At 36.3% G+C, this 25,935-nt stretch overlaps 1 protein-coding gene across 1 annotated transcript; it reads right to left on the reverse strand.

Annotated features, from left to right (window-relative positions):
- Positions 1 to 2,470: 2,470 nt before the first annotated feature.
- Positions 2,471 to 19,250, reverse strand: LOC110800595 (putative D-cysteine desulfhydrase 1, mitochondrial). Its single transcript, XM_022005907.2, has 10 exons — positions 19,014 to 19,250; positions 18,856 to 18,921; positions 12,001 to 12,195; positions 11,808 to 11,918; positions 9,952 to 10,043; positions 8,193 to 8,285; positions 5,105 to 5,162; positions 4,906 to 5,019; positions 3,898 to 3,995; positions 2,471 to 2,835 (listed from the first exon to the last, which is right to left on the reverse strand). The coding sequence occupies exons 1-10, from the start codon at positions 19,125 to 19,127 to the stop codon at positions 2,631 to 2,633; spliced, it is 1,146 nt and encodes a 381-aa protein (XP_021861599.1). The 5' UTR covers positions 19,128 to 19,250; the 3' UTR covers positions 2,471 to 2,630.
- Between the last annotated feature and the right edge of the window lie 6,685 nt (positions 19,251 to 25,935).

Genomic DNA, 25,935 nt, shown 5'->3' on the forward strand with positions numbered 1-25,935 from the left:
ACCTGACTTAAGCATCAAAGGGGGAATTCTTGGATCACCCCCGAGGCCAGTTAACTCTTTTACTATGCAGGACACAATCATCATTTCTTCACAAGATCGGACCAGGCCCAGTACTGTTCACATCCACAACAAGAACAAGTGGCGCTAGAAGGAGGGGCCTCTGACTTGAAAATACAGTCATCCGCAATCATAATTGAGAGTACACAATCATACTCCATCAAGAAGAGCAAAAAACACAACCCAAAATTGACAACCTCGTAGTCAGTCACAAAACTGTTGCCACCCCAGATATCTAATATTCCGGTCATCACACCGGTAGCACCCCAAACAAACCCACAATCCGGAGATCAACCCAGTGCAAGTAAAACCCCGAATATAGTCCACGAACATTGATAAGCCTTTCCGGTTTGCCAGATTCACAGTGGAAGATGATTATTATGAGGAAGACCAAGAAAGCCCAGTAAGAGAGTCAATCCAACTCCTGTCAGAGTTAACCTCCTAGTTCTCAGAACAAATTTGGCTATGTGACAAGCTAAAGTCGTATCACCTAATCAAAGATAAACCTAAAATCACTAGCTAAATAGCAAGGGAAATCAGGATCGAATCCACAGGGAAACAACGTTCTTTCAACTACTAAATATAAGGTCTAGACCACTGGAAAACAAGAATATGAGTTGATTTGTATATTAAAGCTACAACGATAATAAAAAGGGAATAAATCAGATATTAAAAGGTCTAGGGCATAGGTTCACCAATGAACAACAATTCAGGATGATAAACAATCAATAATAATCAATAAAGCAGTTGATTTTTAGACTAGCATGCTCTCTCGAATCGATACTAATCATAGACTTAGAATTAACGGGCTCTCGCTACGTATTAATCCCAATTCTACCTATTGAAACAAGCCTAAATATCAAATTGCAGCTCTCGAATCTTAACCTGATATTGCTCGACTAATACAACTAAACCTGCGCAAATTTAATCGCATAGTAAATGAAACCAATCAATAGGAATTAACCACAATACCAACAATCAACAATATTCAATCATCCCTTCATATTAATTCATGGACTCCCAAAACCCTAGAATATAAACTACTCACACATATTTAATTTTAATTTAAACAAAGCAAACATGATTAATGAAAACATAATTAAAATTGAATAACGAAGGAAAGAAACAAGAAATACCAAATTGAAGAACAAAGGATGAAATTTAAAGCTTGAAACTTGAATTGAATAATAAAAGTAATTAAGAAAAGTTTAGAGAGAGAATAAAAACTAAGCAATAAAATAAACTACGGTACTAGAAAAAAAATAAGATGCTGAAAATAAGATGTCCAACTAAATAATAAGGGCTTGGTATTTATAGTTTGCCCAAAAAAACAAGCGAAAACCGGAAATAAACTAAAATCCGCGCTCCAAGGGTTGTTGTCACCCGATCGGGCGGCCCTTTGCCCGATCAGGCGATCTGCTCGTCAAACTGCACGATCCTGTATCTTAAAAACATCATATCTCCTTCGTTATAAGCCGGAATTAGGCGAGTGACCCTAACCTTCGACATGCACGGGAAAATTTGTCACGCGTGTATTGTACACACGATATATATTCTTGCGCGTGTAGATGGGTGCTAGGAAAAAGTAGTGCCTGCAGGTTTGTTGCACGTAGACTCAAGTCAAATTAGCTTTTTGGAGAGTTAGACAGTTACTATAAGTACGATCTCTAATTAAGGCTAGATTCCTATTCGAAGGTACTTCTAGAAGTTGTTTCTATTTCTTGTTAAAAAGTAGACAACTATCAACCTATTCAGTATGTTATCGAGTTAAGCGAAGTGCATTGTTGACAAGTGGGCTATATATTCATCATTGAACTTTTTGCTTGGAGCAAAGACCACACATTCATTATATAAGTATAGTCTTATATGCACGCGATGCGTGCGAAAATATATGAATGATTGATTACTCTTTTGGAATTCTGGCTTCCTTTTTGTTATGTGATGAGTGATTGTCTTTGTCGTATTTTTCTTATCTCTCCATTTCAACCTTTGGTCTTATGTACATTAGGAAACTAAACATTGATGTTCGTTTTCGTCCATTAGGAAACCCTAAAAGCACATATATAGTATTGATCCACTGTCATTATTATAACTTCCTTTTAGAGAAATACTGTTATAACCTTATTAATATTATTTCACACATTACTCGTAAAACCAAATATCTCTTCATAATAATATCTATTATAGTTTTTGGTGGAAAAAAAAATAGAATTATAGGAAAATTGTTTTCATATAAATGTGCAGGATTAATAATTATGTTTTCATATCCCAAAACAGCTAATAAGTTAAAAGATCATCTTGAAATATTTCCGTTTTACTCAAATTATTAAAACCTTGTTGGTAAATTAGTTTCAGTTTTTCTGGTTATTGATTTCCTATGCTATGGCATTTTCATGTAACTTCAAAAGTGGAATTACCAAAATGCCACTCCCCTCTTCACTTATATAATAGAGATACAACTCTAGATGTATATTGCTTAGGAGTTTGTCAAATACAATAGAATTCTGATCTCCAAAAAAAAAATATAGAGAACTCAAGCATTATCCTACGAAGTAGAATGGAAAGTATTTAGTTCAAAACATTTTTCCAAGACCATCTTGGCGGGGTAGAGACTCATGGAGCTCCATTTGCTTCCAATTGCCAACCACTGTTGCCAAATCGTTAGCCTTATCATAGAGACCAAGTAGGCCTCCTGTGTGTATAAAAAGGATCCTTCTGCCTTCCCACTTTTTAGGATTTTCAGTCATATCTTTCATCAACCCGAAAGCAGCTTTTCCACTGCAACAGAGAACAAGTATACATCCTCAAAATACCAAAATTTCATTTTCATTATAAGAATAAACATCCTCAAAATACCATTAAATCTTGCTCAAAAGTCAAAATTGTACCCAACCCAACCCATGTCAATTGTCCTTCGCTGATCACAAGTTTAGCATATTTTCATAATAAAAGAATTAGAGCTCCTTGATCAACAACAAAACTCTAATGACATAAACCATATTTTGAAGGCAAACAACAAAACTAAATGAAGCATAAATTAGCAAAGGTTTATAAAAATAATCTCAAAATAGATACACTTTCAAATCACAAAAACTGGACCTCGTTCTCCTTCATAAATAAAAGGAATAGACCATCATCCCGCCTTACATGAGTTAAAGAACCAGAACACCCCTAAACCAAAGTCATTGCAAGATGTCTCATGGGTGTATGGGCAAATAACTTACAGCATTTGGCCCGTCGTGGTGCAAAACAACATTAGAATTATAATTGTAATTCAAGAATTTGGGATGGTTATTTAATTCTACTTGATTACTTGAATTTATATTTCTTTTTTTTTTCTTTTTTTGACATACTTGAATATATATTTCATATATTCAATATGAGCTTATCCTGTCACTTTAAGAAGAAATCAGGGGTTTCAAATATTTGCAGCAACTAAATATGAGTTTAGAGTTTCTATTTTTGAATTCCTGCAGTATTATTGACATATATGACGGATTGTACCATCTGCTTCTGTAACTTAACAGTGTATATAAAATGGATGTAACTGTGTGATTTTATAAACACATGACATAAAACGCTTTTTCACAAAGACGGAACATACAAATCCATTACGAAGTGCCCTCCATTAAATCGAAGCATAAAGATCAAAGAGAAGTCTATGATCAAGACCATACCAATTACTTTATGCGTTTGAGAATTTGACCATAACTCAACTATATAGTATGGTGTATTTACTTCCTGCGTTTGAGAATTCTACTAGAAAACAACTTTAAGCAGATAATTTAAATTAGCAATAAGATTGAAGCAAAGAAAAATATCTCTGATGTCTGAGCTTACCTGTAGACTGGATCAAGAACAACACCAGTGGTAGCAGCAATGTCCTTCACAAAGTTAAGCTCCTCTTGTGTGTTGATTGCATAACCCAGACCTTTGGCCTGTGGAATTTAACAATATCAGCAACCTTATATGAAATATAAAGACATCACATAAATTCCGTTAGATATTCCCTGAATTAAACCATTTATGAGATACCCCCCATATTTAAAATCGCATTGACCCCCCCCCCCCCCCCCCCCATTTATCAGTTAAAAGCGCATGCACATAATCCTCACGCTGCATCATCCCTCATCATAAGAAAACTACGTCAAACTGACAATTTGGATCATTCATCACATGCTCCTTAATTGGATTTTATTCTTTAAATAAACAATAAATCCAACATAGCACATAGGAAATTCATTCTTAAAACTTCGATAATGAGCTACCCTTTCCTTTCCTGTCTGAAGATGCCTTCATTAACGAAAATGCAATACTTTTGTCAGTGGTGTACAGAAAAAAGTCATCAGGATCTCTCCCAAGAGTTCTAATCTGGAAGATTGAATTATAACTTGGCCAACTAGGTCTCTAGTGTGCATATCCTATCCAACAAAATGATAACTATATGAAAAGTGAGAAGAAACTGTGGAGTCAGAATGCCAAATAGTTTTGCAAGGAGTATCCCCCCAACACACCCCCCCCCCCCCCCCCCCCCCCCCCCAAAATAAAATAAAAATTCCTATCAGATGAGTACAGATTTTCTATCACAGGAGAAGACAGTGAGACACTAGTTGGGACATACAATCTCAACCCATGAAACGAGCAGTAGACAAGAACAACCTTGCATTCCGTTTTAAGGAAAAATATACATAAAAAAAGTATGTTATAGAGGTACCTCATTAGAGTTCAGCTCCAAAGGAGCAGGACTCAATTGTATGCCAATTTATCATCATTCAACATCCCATGTTACAAGAGACAGTAATAATAAATACTTACAATATCATATTGAGAGTGGAGTAGTGGACATACATTATAAATGTTCATAATGTCACGAGAGCTAATGCCAGCCTTAAGTCCATCAAGAAGGCCTTGAACATAGTTATAGAAGTAATCTGGATCATCACAAACTGAAAATGCTTGAACCTGCAGACCCAGGCTATCTAAATCATGAATTTGATTTTGGCAACCTCAACATCATGAATGGCATAGCTTGTCAAGAGAGACCTACTTTCGCCTTCAAATTACTCAGCCATGATCCCAATGATAGACCAGCAATCGTACCCCCACTGAACATAATGTAAATCGGAACAATATTAATACAGAAGTATCAACCAAATTCAGAATGACATTTAGAATAATATCATATCTCTTACACATACATAGATATATACATGCATGCATCAGTTGACAGAAGACTGGATAAAACTAGTCTTGCCTCATGTAACGTTGAACATAGTGTCCTTTTCATCATCTAGTTATCTAAATATGTCTTGGAAATCAAGACTCCCAAAATTCTATAAGTAATATTGTCTGAAATGTGTAAGAATAAAAAAATGATACTTGTAGCCGCTTCTAATAATATGTGATTGAATACAAACACGGACGAAGGCAGGAACAAGTTCCTGGGGAAGGGGGGGGGGGGGGGGATTTCTTTAACCTCTTTTTAAAATAATACTTGAAGGGTGTGGGAGAAATGAGAATGGGAGGTGGACAATCCCATGTGACATGAGTGACATGACTGACATTTTTGCTTTCTATTTTTTGGGGAATTTTTCCCATTTCTTTTTTATTTTTTTAAAACCTTTCCCATTATTTTTTTTTTCATTATTTTATTGAGAGTATCTTTTCTATTACTTTATTTTGAGGAAATCTTTCCCTTACATTACAGCAACTTGGTATATTTTTTTTACTGAACATATTTTTAACACCTTAAATTCTTTACTTAATTAATTCGTTGTATTTTAAAACCTTTCTAAAGAACTATTTTTTGTATCTCATAATCATATTTTTTTTACTAAATATCTACTTTTTTTATTTTTATAAAAAGTGTCGAATCCATGTCGTACCCGTTTTTTGCAATTTTAATTTTTCCGTTTTCCGTCCCCGTACTCGTTTCTGTGCAACCTAGCTTGCTACGTCTCAAATTCCTGTAAATGCAAAATTTTCAACGGCGTTCTTTCCAACAAGAGCAAACTAAAGGAGAATGAAGTATCTTTGCTAATAGAAGTGAGTGTAATTTTTAAAAACAAGCTTCCAGAGAAGCTTGGTGATCCCAGTAGTTTCTTTATATGGGTGAATATTGGTCATCTTTGTCTAAAAAGTGGCTCTTTGTAGTCTTGGGGTTAGTGTGATATTTATGTCTTTAATGGATGAAAGTTGGAGAGACGACGCTAACAAGAATATACTCCGTGTGTCCCAAATTAGTTTTTCCATTTTCCTTTCTCATTTGCTCTATATTAGCTTTACACTTCTATTTTGGAAAACACCTTGAAAATATTTTAGTATATCTCTCGTTTCACTACCAACAATTTAGGGTTTCACACTCTCTCACATCAAAAAAGAATACCCACAATCATTGCCAATCACATCTACTTTTTCAATAAAATATTGCTCCATTAGCTTCTTTTTCCCATAAAATAATAACAATTGATAACCAATCACTTGTCACCTAAAAATATGTGCCTTGATGAGTTTGAAAACTATTATGGGAAAGAGGGAGTAAGCATAGTCGACTCCCTTATGGTACGATGAAATATGTTATCCAAGTTGAGAGGATATTTGTGCCATGTGATTTCACGGTCATGGAAATAGAAGCGGGCTCCAATTCTTCTTACTTATTCTTGGATGATCTTTCTCAAAACATGCGGGAAGTCGTCATTGATGTGAAAGATGGCGATTAATTTGAATGTTGGGGATGATAAGATTTGTGTTTACATTCTCACAATTGATATTTATGTCTCTAATGGATGAATGTTGGAGAGACAACGCTAACAAGAATATAATCCGTGTGTCCCAAATTAGTTTTTCCATTTTCCTTTCTCATTTGCTCTATATTAGCTTTACACTTCTATTTTGGAAAACACCTTGAAAATATTTTAGTATATCTCTCGTTTCACTACCAACAATTTAGGGTTTCACACTCTCTCACATCAAAAAAGAATGCCCACAATCATTGCCAATCACATCTACTTTTTCAATAAAATATTGCTCCACTAGCTTCTTTTTCCCATAAAATAATAACAATTGATAACCAATCACTTATCACCTAAAAATATGTGCCTTGATGAGTTTGAAAACTATTATGGGAAAGAGGGAGTAAGCATAGTCGACTCCCTTATGGTACGATGAAATATGTTATCCAAGTTGAGAGGATATTTGTGCCATGTGATTTCACGGTCATGGAAATAGAAGCGGGCTCCAATTCTTCTTACTTATTCTTGGATGATCTTTCTCAAAACATGCGGGAAGTCGTCATTGTTGTGAAGGATGGCGATTAATTTGAATGTTGGGGATGATAAGATTTGTGTTTACATTCTCACAGTTGACGAGGAAGCTTATGATTGATGAGGTCCATTGTATTGACACATTAGAGAGGGACCGGAGAAATTTTGGGAAATGATCGAGGTAAGGGACCGTTCCAAGCCATCATCACGATAAGCTTGGTTGAATAAAGTGACGAAGTAAAAGAGTACAAATATTACTTGACATAGGAGTAGTATAGTATCCAAGATAGATATGTTGTCTCGGAAACTTGATAAGGTAAAACTTTGCTTATGCTAGTACACCGTTTAAATCACGTTTTGTGAAACCCGTGGCGGTAACATAGCTTGAGCAATATGTATTGTCCATAATGTAGTATCCTTTCTTTTTGGAGGTGAATTGATTCATTAGGCATTAAGTAATCTTTTAAGCTTCCTAGTGCATGATGCTCGAAGCATCAATTTCCCTTCGTAGATATATTTAACCTTAAAAAATACCTAACAAAGAATACAAAATGTAATTTCACAAGGAAAATAAGTTTTAAATGATTCAGAAGCCCCAATAAAATTCAATAATTTCAGATAAGTTTAGATAAGTCCAGATAATGGGTTTTTAGGTAAAAAGAATTAAGGCAAGCAGAGCTCTGGTACTTTCTTTTCAACTCATGGTTTCTCCATTCTTTCTTATGTGCTATTTTCTGTTTTTTTCATTATATTCCTATCCTTGCCTGGATCCTATTCTGGAAGACATGACACATTGAACACGAATAGGAAATCCGAACAACTGAAGCTACACAAGGTCTACAGAAGATTGTAATATTATACAGAATTACAGACCTGCCACATGCTACAACAATGTCATCAAATCTCTGCGAGTCTGCAACAGTATGAAGCTGTTTCTCTATTTCCCTGATCGCCTCGATATAACCCCTGAAAGTAAATAGAAGCCAAAGAGCTGATGCCATGTCATAACAGTAAATGACAAACAAAAGAAAGGCAACAACCTTCTTTGAAGTACAGAAAAAACGATCAAAAGATGACAGAAACGATATGATCAATAGATATAATAATTGTTTGAGAAAGCAAATTTAGGATCATTCTTTTGGATATACCTGAAAAGAATGTTCGAATATAGAACGGACAAAACTAAGGAGATCAGACACAATCCAGATGAACTCAAGTGCTATGTTTATTTGACTGAGAAAACACACATATAGGACCGACCATACATTGAAGCCAACCATTTGAATAAAGATAGTTCAACTTTAAGGAATACCTCACATTTTTATAAGTTCTAAAATAAATGTTGACAAAAGATTACTATGATTGAAAAAGTAAAATAATTTCCTAAAGAACCTTACCATTAATAGGACTTCCATTTTAGGAAAGATGAAATTAATTTCACAGGAGCATACATATGATGAAGACTATTTCAAAAGAAACTTATGACAGGTTGAATATATTTTAAAGAAACAACTATTTAGTTGTGGGTTTATCTTTGAAATAAAAAAGTCAAATACTAGGATTAGCACAATATTTATGGGAGTGGAAGATGGATAAGAGTATAATCAGATTTAATTTCCAATTTCCTAATACCAATAACTACATAATGTCAAAATACGTGTTCTGTAACAAGTAAGCATGTACGAAAAGATAAGAGGAAGAAAAAAGTGGGTATGTAGAGGGAAAAGGTTTACCATATAGGTAATAAGGAAAAATTGAGATATCTCAAAATGTAAAATGGAGCAAGAAAATCAGTACGGACTACAGAGGGAGCATTTGGAAAGAATTCCCTAATAATACCTAGATATCTCGAACTCCTAGTGATAAAATCTTCTAGAAATATACTTTTCTAACTCTACAAGATATACCCTAAAATTATCATTAACAATATTTATGTCTACCCAACACACTTACTCTTATATCTTCCTCCTACTAACACCACCTCCATTGTTTACCCGTCGTACCGGTCACTGCTGATCATCCCTCTCTCACTCTCACTCTCTTTTCATATTTTCGTTTAGTATAAAAGTATATTCCCTCAAAGTACAGCATATTTATTGTTTGTGAGCATCAAAATAAGTGCAATACACCTCTCTTGGTATGCTTTTACTTGTCTTCACACAATATTATATGTCTACAGGGCCAGGTCTTACCCGGCACAAACTGTGCAGTCGCACAGGGTCCCCAGAAAACTGGGGCCTCTAACTTATAAATATATACTTATTGTTGCAGTAAATTATCAGACATTGATATATGGAAGAGTGCTCAACTTTATGCGCGATCACTGCTTTATTCCTTCTTTAAAAAAATGGCAAATCAATGACTTGCAGTTACTTTGAGATGAAGAGTGTATATGAAAAAATAACCACAAAGATCTGAAGAAAAATATAATTCTTATTTTAATTTGTGAAGTGTGTTGGACTCCAAAAAAATAATTGTTTTAAGTATTGTTCCATATCTAGTAGCCAAGTACTTCTAACATTTAATATTTTTTTAATGAAAACTTGAAAGTTATTTTGTGATAAATAACATAGTTCTAGAGAAAATTTGGCACACTGTCTAACTCAAAGGAACCAATACAATAGTATCTCACCAAGTTCCCAGAGCGTTTGAACCACCAACGGGAATAACATATGGTTTTCTTCCTTCACTTATCAGCCTTTCTTTCAGCACATTTGTCAAAGCCTGCATGAATGACAAAGATAGGTGATGAGTCACATTTATATAGGACATTTTGGATACATTTAGGTTGTATTTCTAAAATAACTAAGCTCATTTAGTCTATGTTACTCAGACTCGGGTACGAGTGTCGGATACGGATACGTGTCCAAGTGTCCGACACGGCTAAATTGTGGAGAATTTCCTTGATTTTAGACCAAAATGGAGTGTCCGAGTGTCCATACCCATGTCCAAGTGTCGAGGATCCGACACGGGTACTTGAGATAAAACGAAGAGTCCGAGTAACATAGCATTTAGTTGCATTCTTTTAGTCTCATTAGCATTGATTATTCATTTTATCCTTCGTTACGCTTAGTTTGTACTTTCTTGATGTTTCAGGGTAGTTTTCGTAACTATTTGGACGCTTTCGGAGTGACCATGGGTGAATTGGATAGTGATCAGATGGCAGTTGGTTATTGAGGACTTTGATTGACGATTCGATGATCGAGCACAGTTTTTGTGAACTCTTGCGTGCTCCGGAATAGAGTTTGTAGTGCATAAGCTATCATTTATTCGAACGAGCTCTCGCTCATTGGTGAACGACCTATCGCTCGTCGCTTAACACGCATAACACATCAGGAGAGCTCTCGCTCACCCAGCGGCGCCAGCGCCTAGTAGGCTTACATAGTACATGGCATGAGACCGCTCGCTCGCTCGTCCCCCGTCAACGTTGCACCATATGAGTCGTTGTTTGGTTACTCGACGACGCTTTTCATTAAGCTTTTCGTATTTATTATTTCTTTTATTTCTTTTAAGGATTAAATTAGGAACATATAAATAGTAGAAGGGGGTTTATTTTCTCCTTACGCTTTTTCATTATTCAACAGAGGCTTATTTAGTTTTCTTCTTATTTTTCTCCATAGGTTTCTCTATTGGTTATGTTTATTGTTTTTGACAACTCTTTTCATTATCAAGTTTGAGGTATTATTTTCATTTTTCTCTTCTTCGTTTTATGCTTTCAGTTAGCTTAATTATTGTTCTTCATTATTCATTAAACCCTAGTTTGTCTTTAATTAATATCATGATGAATTATTCAATGTCTTTAATTTCTTTAAATATGTGTGAGTAGTCTAATTCTAGGGCTTTAAGGGATACATGAATACATGAAAGGGGTTGACTTTATTTCTTTCAATTATTGATTAATTTACTTTCTCCTATTGTTTCTTTTGGATGCTTGTCAATCTTGTTTGGCCAGACTTTATTGATTAAGTGTTGCAATATTAGATTATAATCTCACCTCGTGTAACATAATCTGGGTTTGTTACAGCTTAAGGCAGCTAGGGTGTAAGATGTAATACAGGATTGTATCCCTAGATATTTTGCTTATATTTGTACTGGTTCCTGATTGGCTAGCTAATCCATTTCATGGATTTGATGGTTAACTTAGGACAGCGCATCATGTTAAAATGCAGCTGCAGTTTATATCCTTGTAATCAGTAACTTCATAAATATTTCAATTATTTACTTTTCTCTCTCCATACCTCTCTACTATCTCTCCCTAAACAATTCTCTCTAAGCTGCAGTTCTGAAAATCACCACTGTTGTTTTCAAACAGCATAATTCTTCTGGTTTCTACATTTATAAACTTTTAATAACATGCCAGGTTATTCCATAAAATCCAAATTTGGGTAAAGTTCAAACAATGAACTCCAAGCTTGTCAATATTCAAACTATTCACTAAAAGAATAAAATAACAAGAAGAAAAAATATAAGTGTGGAGAAGTAACATACCACACTTCCAATTTTTGCATATTCTTCTTTTGATACAAGTTCAACATGAGCTCCAACTAAGCGTTCAACCAACAGATTACCAGTTAATCCCGGATCCTTGTCCAATAGAGCCTGAAACCATATGCATTATAGTATAGAAGCAACAATTTCAAAGAATAACCACACCACATATTTTTCAATGAAATTGGTAAACCTTGGAGGTGCGTAGTATAAGAAAACAGTCAAGATTCAGATACTTAGCAGCAACAGCGGTTGCACGACAGTGGTTACTCTGGATGCCACCAATTGTTATAATAGAATCTGCACCCTGCGCCACTGCGTCTGCCATCAAGAACTCCAGTTTTCTCACCTTGTTACCACTCAGCTGCATACCTGAGAGATCATCACGCTGTAAACAATAACGGATGCTGTTATCAGCTCATAATATTCTATGTGATAAGAGAAACAGAAGAGGGTTTCAAAGAGGTAAAAAAGGAGAAATATCAAACCAAAATGTGGTGGTGGAAGTCTAGGAATTCAAAAAGAAAAAATTGCTTCCATTACATATTGTTGCATAGGTTGACAAAGCACGCAGACAAAAAACATGACCAAATTTCCAAGAAATACACCACAATATTGTTGTTTTTGCATTGATGATTTGATGGTCCTACTTTATATCTACAATGGAACTAAAGCTCCAAGGAAATAATGTCTATTTCATAAGGCAATGTGGGAAGCTCAAATATATTATTCACATAGTAGATAAAAATCTCAGAAAGGTTCCACGATTGCTAAGAAGAAGGAAATGCAAACATTATACTCCCTACGTCCTTTATATTCTACCCACTTTCCGTTTTGAGGTATTCTTTTGTTATATCAACTTCTACGTTTATTCTACTTTTGATAAACACCTTTGACCATCTACCCCCTTTGCCCACACAATATTTACACCTTATTCACTCTCTTACTCTATTCACCTTCTTTTACACCTACCAACCTTTTTACTACATCACTCTTACTTTATCCACTTTTTTCTTACACCTCACCATTTTGAAGTTCTTCTCTAGAAACAAGACTAACAAGAGTCAAAATTAATTTAGTAGCAAAAAAACAAATACAAAGGCATTATAATGTTTATGCAAGACAAGTGAGCATATAATGTCAATTGTTGATAAAGTTATTTGCAGAGCCTAAATTAAAATTGACTAATTGAGTGATATGTAGTGATAAGTCTTTATGACAGGGGCGATTTAGGTAACTATACGTAAAACCATACGTGACTCAAGTATTTATACAAAGGAATAGATTGATGTTTTTTGCTTGCGTATTTTCTAAAAAGATAATCATAACACGAAGGAAGAATACGGTCCATTAATAACGTTATAGAGTATTACAATAACCTTATTTTTGGCGGATAAGGAGATCATAATAGCAAAGTCATTGATAGCGAGAACTAACTACTAATGGAACTTATACCAAGTGAAATTAGATTTGTTGGACTTTAACATCCAAAAGTATGCAATAATATAGATTATAAAGTTCAAAATGATCCAAGTCTCAACACTATAACCCCCGCGCCGGTCATCACCTACCAAATTATATCTTTGCAATCACTGTGCCTAAAAGAGAAAACAATTACACCGATATTGTTACCGTAAATGATAGTCTTACACCAGAACTACTTTAAATCACATTTTTTTTAAAGGAAAGAAAACGAGCACATGATATACCCAATGATGTTTAACATTTGCCACAACGGCACCACAAATGAAACAATAAGATTGTGATTTCTGGACTCCGAAGCATATGATGGTAAACTTATCATAACTTTCATAAGCTATAAGGCAAAACTAAAATGCTTATAACAGATGTATATACTTTGAAATTAATAAAAAGAAAGTGACAATGGCACAACCATTATTGAACAACAACAACAACAACAAAGTCGTAGTCCCAAAATGATATGGGGTCGGCTAACATGAATCGACATAGGAGATCGTCATTGTGACCAGAACGAACCAGAAAGGAGCGGAAAGTTAAAAGAATAAACAATGAAGAGGAAGAGAATGAGATTAATGAAAGTAAGATAAGAGGAAAATATACATATATTACAAAAAAAAATTATAAGGGATAATAAAAATAAATAAAGTTTAAAATAGATATAAGTAAAATAAGCACCTTTCGGAATAGCATTTTTTTTTTAAAATAAAATAAAATAGAAATAAAAAGTGGAAGATTTATAAGTCAAATGAAGTTAACAACATATATTCTCTCCCTCCACTCTATCCTATCCAACGCCATATTCTCCTCAATCCCAAGGAGGCTCATATCGTGCTCAATCACTTTCCTCCAAATTTTCTTAGGTCTTCCCCTACCCCTTGCAATTCTATCACTTTGCCACCCTTCTAGCCTCCTAACCGGGGCATCACTTGATCTTCTGCTTACATACCCAAACCATCTTAAACGATTTTCCATCATATTAAACTCAATCGGTGCAACCCCTACTTTCTTCCTAATAATCTCATTCCTCAAACGATCCTTTCTTGTATGACTACACATCCAACTTAACATGCACATCTCTGCCACATTCATCTTATGCACGTGGCAATGTTTCAATGCCCAACATTCTGTGCCGTATAACAATGCCGGTTGAATTGTCGTGCGGTAAAATTTCCCTTCAATCTTTGGGGCAGCCTCGGTCACATAGGAACCCCGTGGCACTTTTCCAATTTAACCAACCTGCTTTGATTCTATGAGCCACATCGCCATCCAATTCCCCATCCTTTTGGATAATAGATACTAAATAACGAAACATTTCAGAACCTTGGACAATTTTTCCATCTAAGGTAATCGCCCTTGTCTCTCTGTCTTACACTCCATATATTCCGTCTTGTTTCTACTCAGCCTAAAACCCCGAGATTCCAAAGTTTGTCTCCATAACTCCAACTTACTTTCCACTCCTTTGGTTTCATCAATCAACACAATATCATCTGCAAACATCATGCACCATGGTATACCATCTTGAATTGACCTTGTCAATTCGTCCATGACTATAGCAAAAAGAAACGGGCTAAGTGCGGAACCTTGATGCACTCCAATCGTAATGGGGAACTCTTCGGTCTTACCAACACTAGTACGCACACTCGTGCTAACTCCCTCATACATGTCCTTGATGATATCAATATACTTCTTCGGAATTCCTTTCCTACTTAATGCCCACCAGAGAATTTCTCTCGGTACCTTATCATACGCCTTCTCCAAATCAATGAAAACCATATGTAAATCCTTCTTCTTATCTTGATAATTCTCCATTAGCTCCTTATAAGATGGATGGCATCCATAGTCGATCTCCCAGGCATAAATCCAAACCGGTTCTCCGAAATCTTCACAGTTCTCCTTAATCTTTGCTCAATAATCCGCTCCCAAAGTTTCACAGTATGACTCATTAGTTTGATTCCTCGATATTTGGAACAACCCTGGACATCACCCTTATTCTTGTACAAGGGAATGATAGTACTTTTCTTCCACTCTACTGGCATCCTATTACTTCCCCAAATCTTGTTGAAAAGAGTTGTTAACCATACAACCCCTCTCTCCCCCAAGCATCTCCAGACTTCGATAGGTATGCCATCGGGCCCCACTGCCCTCTTACGTCCCATCTTTTTCAATGCCATTTCGACTTCTCTCTTTTGGATTCTTCGCATAAAGTCTAGGTTAACTATATCCCGAGTGATAGTTGTATCTCCAATATCGCGCCCTTGATCCCCGTTGAACAAGTTATCAAAGTAGAATCTCCATCTATCCTTGATTTCCTTATCTCCCACCAAAACTTTTTCATCAACATCTTTCACACATTTAATCCTCCCGATGCTTCGCGTCTTACTATCTCTCATTCTAGCAAGTCTATAGATGTCCTTTTCCCTGTCTTTTGTATCCAATCTTGCGTAAAGATCCTGATTCACCTTTGCTCTAGCCTCTCTTACGGCCTTCTTTGCTTCCTTTTTAGCCTCTTTGTACTTCTCGTAGTTCTCATCACTTCTATATTTCCCAACTCTTTATAGCATTCTCGTTTGCTCTTTATAGCTTGTTGCACAACTTCGTTCCACCAAGATGTGTCCTTACTTGGTGGCATGATTCCTTTAGATTGCCCTAGGACCTCTTTCGCCACGCCCTTTATGGTGTGCACCATTCTAGTCCATAATGAGTCTATATCCAAATCCATATCACTGGCCCAAATACCTTCACTTGCCAACTTGTCTAAGAATTTAAGTTGTTGCTCCCCTTGAAGTTTCCACAATTTGATCCTAAGCTCTACTAGTGGTCTTCCCTTCCTTATACCAATTCTACCTCGAAAATCACGTACCACAAGTCTATGTTGGGTTGATGTACTCTCACCCGGAATCACCATACAATTGGTGTAGCACTGTCTCAAAGCAATCCTTACTAAAAAGAAGTCGATTTGACTCGTATTACCTCCACTCCTATAGGTTACTAGGTGAAAGTTTCTTTTCTCAAACCAAGTGTTCATTATACCCAAGTCATATGCCAATGCAAAATCCAAAATAGCATTTCCCGCTTCATTCCGATCTCATACCCAAAACCACCATGAATGCTTTCAAATCCATCACGACTCGAGCCTACATGTCCGTTGAGATCCCCACCAATGATCAGTTTCTCACTTCTAGGGACGCGTTGCACCACTTCTTCCAAATCCTCCCAAAAAATTCTTGTCTAGTTGGAGCATCTAGTCCTGCTTGTGGCGCATAGGCACTCACAATAGTTACAACTTCATCCCCTATCACAAGCTTAATACTCATAATTCGATCATTCTTACGAGACACGTCCACTACATCATCAACATACTCTCGGTCAATAAGGATACCTACCCCATTCCTACCCCTATCTTTTCCCAAATACCAAAGCTTATAACCCCATGGAGCTATTTCTCTTGCCTTGTTTCCAACCCACTTGGTCTCCTGCAAACATAATATTTTAATTCTCCTCCTTCTCATAACCTCTACTAATTCGACTAATCTCCATGTCAAAGAGCCAATGTTCCAAGTCCCAAAACGCATCCTACTACCTTTATCCTTACCCCTACCCTTACCATGAAACCTTGGATAGTTAACACCACCCTCGGGTGGCGCGCCGCTTCCGGGCGACGGCCTAGCAACCCTTGCAAATTTTCCACTACACCCGAGCCTAGGAAGCGTAGCGCACCCTTGCATATTTGACACCACCCCCAGGTGTTGGGGTGGCGCGCCGCTTCTGGGCGCCGACCTAGCAACCCTCACATATTTTTCACTACACCCGGGCTTAAGAGGTGTAGCCATCGCTGAGAAGGGAACGCCCCCATGATATTCCATTGTCGATTCATGTCATAATATGTGACTTTGTTTTACGATGGCCGCCACCAACCCAGTGTTTAAAAAAGCGCGCTTAAAGCTCGCTTAAGCGCTGAAGCTCGAAGCTCTAGGGCAAAGGGCTTAATTAGGTCTGAGCGAAGCGTTTGTGAAAAAGCGCACCGAAGCGCACTTAAGCGCATGAAGGGCGCTTTTTTGAGCTTCATTGAAATTCTTCTTTTTTAAAAAAATTTCAAGTTAAAAGCTTTTTTTATATGTTGTTATTGCCTATTGGACCACATCCTATTAATCCTTAACAATAGAAAGTGGGCCAAGAGTCCAAAAGAGAAAAAAAAGAAAGAAGAAAAGAAGATGACATATCCTTTTGAAAATAGCATAGTATATTTGTTTCCTAGTGGATATTACATGATAAACACTATGTTATACTTGTATGCTTTATTTTGTTCAAACAAGGAGCAATAGGGAAGAAAATCTGATGTTTATGTATTTTTATGGTTATTTTAGTAAGATATATATTCATAATGGTAAAAAAACCTTGAATTCTTAAAAAGTGCGCTTCACTTCGATGAAGCTCGCGCTTTGCGCTTGCGCTTTACGCTTAAGCTCCGGGACTCATATCGCTTTAGTGCGCTTTGCGCTTTTTTAAACACTTACCGCAACCCTCCTCCTTTATCCGGGCTTGGGACCAGCAGTGAATGCCGCATATGCGACACTCACAAGTAAATGCCGCATAAGCGACACTCGCGTAAGCGACACTCACAAGCGACAATCATTATTCAACGCTGAGAAAAAATGCGAGTGCTATGATAAATAACCAGAAAATAGGCACCAGTTAAACAACTAGCCTAATTTACTAGTATAAATCAATGGCAACAGTGGATCCAGTGGCCACTTTCTTCCATAGTTCCATGACTATCTTAACAAAGATAGATGAGAACTAGAGAAGTATAAGCAACTCGGCAATCTCGGCGCAAATGAATCACACAAAAGATTCTAAGACCATTCTATCTAAATAGAACACAATGGACACTGAAGAAAGAAAGCCATCTTATCAACCAATATGAAATAATTGTATGTCATTTCTACGGCTTCTAGACTAAACAGGAACTAAATCAAAATGGCTTGTTAAAATACATGGACTCCTTATCCCTTGTGTTGTCGCAGACAATCGTTACATTATAATATCAATTTTACTTTGAAGCAAATCTAGGGGCAATTTTCTATGGACAACCAACATGGTACAACCAATTTTATTTCTTTGCCCACGTGTTTGAATCTTGGGAGCACATGTGTGTGAAAGAAACCTTTAAGGTGAATATTTTCTACATCTGACCCCTCAGTGCCCTCACCCCTATGGACAAAAGCAAAGACATTAGAATACATTGATGTAATCACTAACGACTCCTATTCAGGAGTAGCATTTAGGTTTTTAATCACCCCTTCTATTTAGAAGTGTAATCATCTCCATCCCTCAATCTTAAGCAAGAAAGGCTGTAATTCCAGTTTCGTAATCAACTAAAAGAATCAAAAAATTAATTATTCGTCTCTCCACCAAGCACCCAAGTTTATTCCATCAAACACTTTTTTTTATTCTAATAACCAATGTTTTCAAACAAGCTTCAAATAGAAACATCCCCAAATTAGGGGGGGGGGGGGGGGGGGGGGGGGGGGGGGGGGGGGAACAGAAAGAAAGAAACAGACAATACCTTCAACCAAACTTCAGTTTTGTTGGGTAAATTAGGGAGGTTCCACTTATGAATTGGAGTAGGAAGCTGCAAAAACAATATGATCAACATAATTTTAAACTCAATTACATAATAAAACCAAAATAATAAAGATAAAAGAAAGAGAAGAAGGTGAGTACATGGGCAAGCGAGAAAGTGTAAGAGGGAAGGGGGGAAAGATGAGAGGCCCAAGAAGGAGGGTGGTAAGGTTGCTTAACAAGAAACCCGAATCCAAAGCCGGTGTCCGTAGCCATGGGAGCACAGCTGGAGATTGGGCGGTGGCGTGGACGGAGGTGGTTGCTAGTGGTTTTGGAACCTCCGAAGTCAATTGGAGGTGACAATGATACAAAAGCATGCGGTTTTCAAATCAATAACCATTCTTGATGAATAGTAACATAAGCATGCGGTTTAGTTACTCCCTCCGTATTTATTTAAGGATACACTTATCTTTTCCGGACGTATTTATTTAAGAGATATATTTGCCATTTTTAGTAACTTATCAATCCCACCATCTACTTAACTTACGTCTAATTTACCTATGATCCACCATCCTATTAAACAAAAGTTTCATAACCCCACCCACACCCCCCACCCACCAAAATGACATGGTCCCCCACTTGTTTACTTAATAAAATATCTATCCAACCACACTTACTTTATTATTTTATTTTATTCAATTCTTCTTCTTAATACCCGTGTCCGGTCAAGTGTATCTCTTAAATAAATACGGAGGGAGTATCAATTTTTATTTTATTGAAGAAGTTAATGCGGTATTTTTTTTTAATTGGATAAGAGAGGGTGTAGGGACAAAAAAATTTAATGGGAAGAGAGATAATATAATAATTGTGAGGTCATTCTTAATTTAGAAGTGTAACAACTAATATGAGACTAAAGAAAAAAGGAAAGTGCAACAACTAATTTGAGACGGAGGGAGTAGTAAATAAATAGAGCAACAACTTATACGTACCCCTGATCTACAGTGATTTTATTGTAGATCCAACCGCGCGTAGCTCACACTTGCGGGAAAATAATTTTTTTTTTAAAGAAATTATGCTTTAAACAAACCTAAACAGCAGAGGAGCAAAAACGCGGGTGGAAAGAGCGAGAAACTCCTTGCGACACCATGAGAGATGAGGGAGAAAGCTCGCCAAACACCATGATAGAGGAGGGAGAAAGCTCATCAAATCTACAATCTACCACAAGAGAGGAGGGAGAAACTTCCAATCTGCAATCAACCGTGTGAGAGGAGAGAGAAAACTCTTTGAATATGCAAACAACCATGAGAGGGGAGACACCAATTCGATTTAATTTCTCTAATTGTGAGCCCTAATACGTGGATTGTTACAATTTTAGAAGAAAATTCGAGCTCCAACAATAATTGACCTCAACAACATTCCAGATTCAGAAATTGGGGGAAATCAAACCCTGGAACAACCTGTAATTCAAGTTGTTCCATATTCTGCAATTGAAGGTAAATTTTAAAAGAACAATTTCCATTACTTAAAAGTTTGTTGTTATTATCGTATAAGTATACCAAAAGTAGAATATAAGTTCACCGTTAGTAACATAGAAGGTTGACAAGCAGAATTATTTTATAAGTTTGTTGTTATAAGTTTACCAGTAGTAACTAGTAACATATAAGTTCACCATTAGTATCATCCTATAAAATTATAAGGTGTGCATTCAGAATAATTTTATATGTTTGCCATTAGTATCATATAAGTTTACCATCTGTTTCATACAAGTTCGCTGTCAATATTCTATACTCCAATCACATATACAAGAAGCACCGGTTGCAGTGATGTAGTGATGTAGATGTCCAGAGATCATTAGTTGGTTTCACCAGAAAAACATTTGAAGAGATTTACGATTTATACAAACAACATGCTTCTGTGATTGGATTTTCAGTGAGAAAGCACATAACAAGATATCTTACTGGAACATTTAATATAATAGAGAAGAATTATTGTTGTTCTGCTGAAGGCAAAACAGACAGTAGTGAGAAAACAAAAAAAGAAACATCAATAGTTTAAATTGTTGATGAGGAAGAAGTTGATAAGAAAAAGAGAAACCAAGGAAAGTAGCAATCACAAGAACATAATGTAAAGCATGTATTAGAGAGAAATTGTTACACCCCCAAAATTTTGACCTTTTATATAATTAAAAACCCTGTTTTTATTTCATAAAATCCCCGTCCAAACCTTGGGAGTGTCACTGCTGCATTTATTCTCCATAGAAAATAAATGCAAAGCAACAAACAATTTAAAACCATTAAAGTCAAATTAACTAAGTGGTCTAAAGGTGACCCATAAAAATATTACAACCAATTTCCATAAAATAAATAACAAAATCCAACTTAAACTGAAATAGAAATTGTCTCTTGACTAGGTGGTTATTCTAAGTGTCTCCTCATTCTTAGCCAAGTACCTTTACCAACCTGCAAAAATAAATAGAAAAGAGACAAGAGAGACGAACTCCCAAAAATCAGATAAACTGAGTAATTCCAACTTCATCCCGTAAAATAAATAATTTTAGTTTTGAAAACGTTTTGAGTATATAAAATAAGTAATTAAACAACAAGTACCAATTTAATAATTCCATTATTAAACTTATCACATAAGATCAATATTAATTAAGTGAGGGAAAGAAAAAGCTAAGAGTCGCGCGTAACCCTTGTAAATGGGCAAAGTAAGATGAGTACAGAATGTCCCTAGTGTGCACACCCCTCACTAATTAATTATGGGTCTCTGCGACCGCTCACCAATAGGATTAGGAGGAAGACTAAGCATAAAGTTTAACAGAATAGTAAAAACCTACTAGAAGCCTACCGGGTCTCTCCTAAAGTGCACCGATAGAACAACATCTAGAAGGACAACTTGTTCCTAACCCTTACGGGCTTTTCCCTCTGAGATTACACTTTAGATTATTAGTGTTTTAATAAGGTCCAACACATAAACAACCAACTCAAGGATCCAAACAAACGATACAAGTATTCGTAAGAACCTAGAACCATTACCACAATTATAAACCAACATTGTCCTTTTATTTCCTCAACTTATTCCACTGACCCAACTCATATCAAAGAGCTTTTCATACTCTCTCAATCCATTACCACCATTTATCAGCATTCACAGTTAATATCCAAAATAATCTATATTAGGTACTTCAGTTTAAAGCAAAAATATATATCGAACACTCATTGTTATAAAATAAATAAGCGTAGTACTTTTATAAAACATTTTTTTTAATAGTACTACTTATCATACACGTTTATAAACTCACATCGTATATCTCATATATAGAACACTGAAACTCCCTATCACATAATAATCCATAAACACATCTAATATACTTTTTCTAATGGGACTTAGAGATGATGGACATTAGAGATTACCTTGAACACGCGCGTACTTCGAACTAGTAGTCTCCTTACGTGTTTCCTAAGTAGCCTCCGTCTAAGATTACGCAAAATAAATAAACCTAAGTTAGTCTACGATAGTGGCATAATTAGTGTATAAGTACGAGCGCTGGTGTTCAACTGATCGGAATTCCTTGATTGTTAGAAGTGAATTAAGTCAATGGAGATGGAAAAGTGAAAAGTTCATCTTTATTAATTGGTTAGAATGTAATTCATCCACTAATGTTGTTCATAATACCATACATGTAACAAAGATAAATACCATCATGCTTTGTTTCTTTGAGAAAATCATAAAGCTAAATACTTGAGTTTGAGAATAGAGTATCCAATGATTAAGAATTTGTAACCTTATACAAACATGGAAAACAATGATAAAAAACAATTTACATTGTTGACTTACCAGAATGATGCAGGGTCGTGAGGTATTATAGACGACAGAGGGGTTGTATAGGAGGACTAAGGGTTTTGATGGTCTGTTGTATTATGCACGGTTTTTTTGCGAGGTTTGACGGTATATATAACTTAGGGTATTAAGGTTTAACTAGGACATTTAATTTCAGAAAATAATGATTAAATAAAGTTGAAAATCTATTTTTATTTATAATAAAAAATCATTAAAGCCTTTATTTTAAATTATAAAATCATTTTAAGTTATAAAATAACTTATTAGAAAATACCCAAAAATTCGGGATATTACATCTACTCCTACTAAAAACAAAGTTCGTCCTCGAACTTAAGGTTAACTCTCAAGCCAATGAGCTAAAAGAACGATACTAGCATGTTATTATCCTACGTACTTCACCCTCCCTAAAAAGAGTTTCATCCCCGAAACTTAGCATACCTGGTCAAATAGTTCTGGATAATTCTTTTTCATGTCATCCTCAACTTCCCAAGTTGCCTCTTCAGATCGAATTCTGATTCGACCATAGCACTTTAACTAACTTAACTGCTTTGTTCTGAGTACTTCTCGTTTTGGTATCAAGAATCTTAATAGGGCGTTCTTTGGAGCTTAATGACTCATCTAACACAATAGACTCATTTTGAATTACATGGTTAGGGTCATGGACATATTTTCATAGTTGGGAGACATGGAAAACATTGTGGACATTGGCGAACTCCATTGGTAAAGCTAACTAGTATGCCACCTCTCCAATTCGTTTCAATACCTCATACTGGCCAATGTACCTCGGGCTCAACTTTCCCTTCCTTCCAAACCGCATGACACCTTTGGTTGGTGAAACCTTAAGTAACGCCTTTTCTCCAACTTCAAATTCTACCACTCTCCTATTCTGGTCTGCGCATATGACTTATGCCGATCCTGGGTTGCCTTCATATTCTCTTGTATCAACCTAACCTTCCTTGTTGTTTCTTCTATCATTTCTGGCCCCAATGCCAACGACTCACTAATATCACTCCAACACAAAGACTTCGAAATTTTTGCCCATACAATGCTTCATAAGGTGTCATTCCTATGCTTGCATGGTAGCTATTGTTATATGAGAAATCAATCATAGGCAAACGCTCCTCCCACGATCCAACAAAATCCATTACACAAGCCCTTAACATATCCTCTAGAGTCTGAATCGTCCTTTCTGTCTTCCCATCAGTAGCAGGATGAAATGATGTGTTGAACTTTAGTATAGTACCAAATGCTTTATGAAAAGTACCCCAAAAGTTTGACAGGAATCTTGGATCCCTATCTGAAATGATGTCCTTAGTAACTCCATGCAGTCTCACTATTTCTCGAACATATGCATCTGCTAGTTGGTTCACATTCCAAGTATCCTTCATGGCAATGAATCTTGTTGTCTTTGTCAAGCGATCAACTATGACCCAAATTGCATTCTTTTCTGTCTTGATAAGTGGAAATGCCATCACAAAATCCATTGAGATTGACTCCCACTTCCATCCTGGTACCTCTAAAGATTGCAACTTCCTTTCAGGTCTCATATGTTGAATCTTTACCTTTTGACATGTCAAACATCTTGCTACAAACTCAGCTACCTCACGCTCCATGTTAGACCACCTAATATGTTGTTTAAGGTCCTTGTAAAGTTTATCTCCGCCGGATGCACTGAATATGGAGTATTGTGAGCCTCCTCTAAGATTTTCCTCTTTAGCTCTTCATCTTTTGGAATGCACCACCTTCCCTTATATTTCATTGCTCCAGTATCATCGATTTCAAAATCAATAGCTGCTCCTTCTTCATTCAATTCATCTTTCTCCCCTTTCCCAACCATTCATCTGTTGCTTGCTTCTCTCGAATTTCATCGTATATGGTAGGTTCTACCGAAATTGCATTCAACTGAGCATCAACTTGACCAGATTCCATCACCTCCAAATTCAGCTTTTGAAACTCGTCACATAATTCCTTTGCCAACACCATTATGTTCATCGTGTGGCTTGTCTTTCTGGTCAATGCGTCAGCTATCTTGTTTGCCTTTCCCTCATGATACAAGATCTCCAGGTCATAGTCCTTTATTAGCTCGAGCCATCTTCTTTTCTTCATGTTCAACTCTTTTTGAGTGAATATATATATACTTCAAACTTTTGTGGTCTTTATAAACCTTACACCTCACACCGTATAAGTATTGTCTCCAAATCTTAAGGGCAAACATGTAATACATTGTATTTTTCTGAATTTATAAATATATTTTATTATATTTATAAAGATTTTTTACGATTTTTTAGAATTTAAATCACATTTAAATATTATTTAAATGTATTTTAATTAATAAGAATATTTATTATTTTAATTAATTACAAAACGAATTTAATTATTTGAAGTCGGAAAATTTAATTGGGTTTAGTTTTTAAATGGTTTGAATTAATTCTAAGCCCTACTCGTTTTAATAATTGAGCCCAACTAAGATTTATAATTTCAATTCTTAATTAAAACCCGAACATCAAAGCAAGCCCAATATTTAATTCCTAAGCCTGGCCCATTAAGGATTGGGGAAGCCTATAAATACACCCCTTACATTCAATTGATCCCCTCAATTAAAAGCCTCATTAAATTCTCTCTCTTCCTCCCTCACACCTGGTTCTCCCTCTCCTTTGTTCGTATACGCATAGCCAGCCGAGCACCCTTGCTCGCTCGTGCCTTCGTGCCCTCGCACACACGCACTCCTCTCGTCGCTTTCCTTGCACACCCGTGCACCCTCGCTCTCCCTCTCCTTGTTGTGCGTTGTTGCCTCCCTCCCACATCCCTCGCACACTCGCCCCTTGCGAGTGTTGTTGCTCTCTCGCTCCCTCGTCGCACACATTCGCACAACACCGCACCCCTTGTGAGTGTTGTGCCTTGCTGCTTGTCGCCCAACGTGCCCCTGCCCCTGCCCCTGTTATTATTGCTCGCGTCGCCCAATGTGCCCCTGCCCCTGTTATTATTGCTCGCGTCGCCCACAGCACACACGAGCACTCGTGTGTGGTGCGCCAAGTACTATACTCCGTATTATTTCGATCTTTTTACGCCTAATCAAATCCAATTAGTGATTGTACCGTGTTATAGGCCAGTTTGGTATAATTCTCTTCTTCTTACCTATTCTATTTCAATTCCGTATTTTAAATTATATTATTATTATTAATTGATTTTGATGTATTAAACTACTGGGAACGGTTATTGTAAGACCCTAATAATTCCTTGC

Source organism: Spinacia oleracea, chromosome 2, assembly GCF_020520425.1.
Source record: "Spinacia oleracea cultivar Varoflay chromosome 2, BTI_SOV_V1, whole genome shotgun sequence".
Lineage (NCBI taxonomy): Eukaryota > Viridiplantae > Streptophyta > Magnoliopsida > Caryophyllales > Amaranthaceae > Spinacia > Spinacia oleracea.

Coding starts and splice junctions, on each gene's coding strand:
- LOC110800595 (XM_022005907.2), bottom strand. CDS start 19,127: ATGGCTACGGACACCGGCTTTGGATTCGGGTTTCTTGTTAAGCAACCT. Junction 12,196..18,855: donor AAACTGAAGTTTGGTTGAAG/GTATTGTCTGTT, acceptor TATTGTTTACAG/CGTGATGATCTCTCAGGTAT. Junction 11,919..12,000: donor TTATACTACGCACCTCCAAG/GTTTACCAATTT, acceptor ATATGGTTTCAG/GCTCTATTGGACAAGGATCC.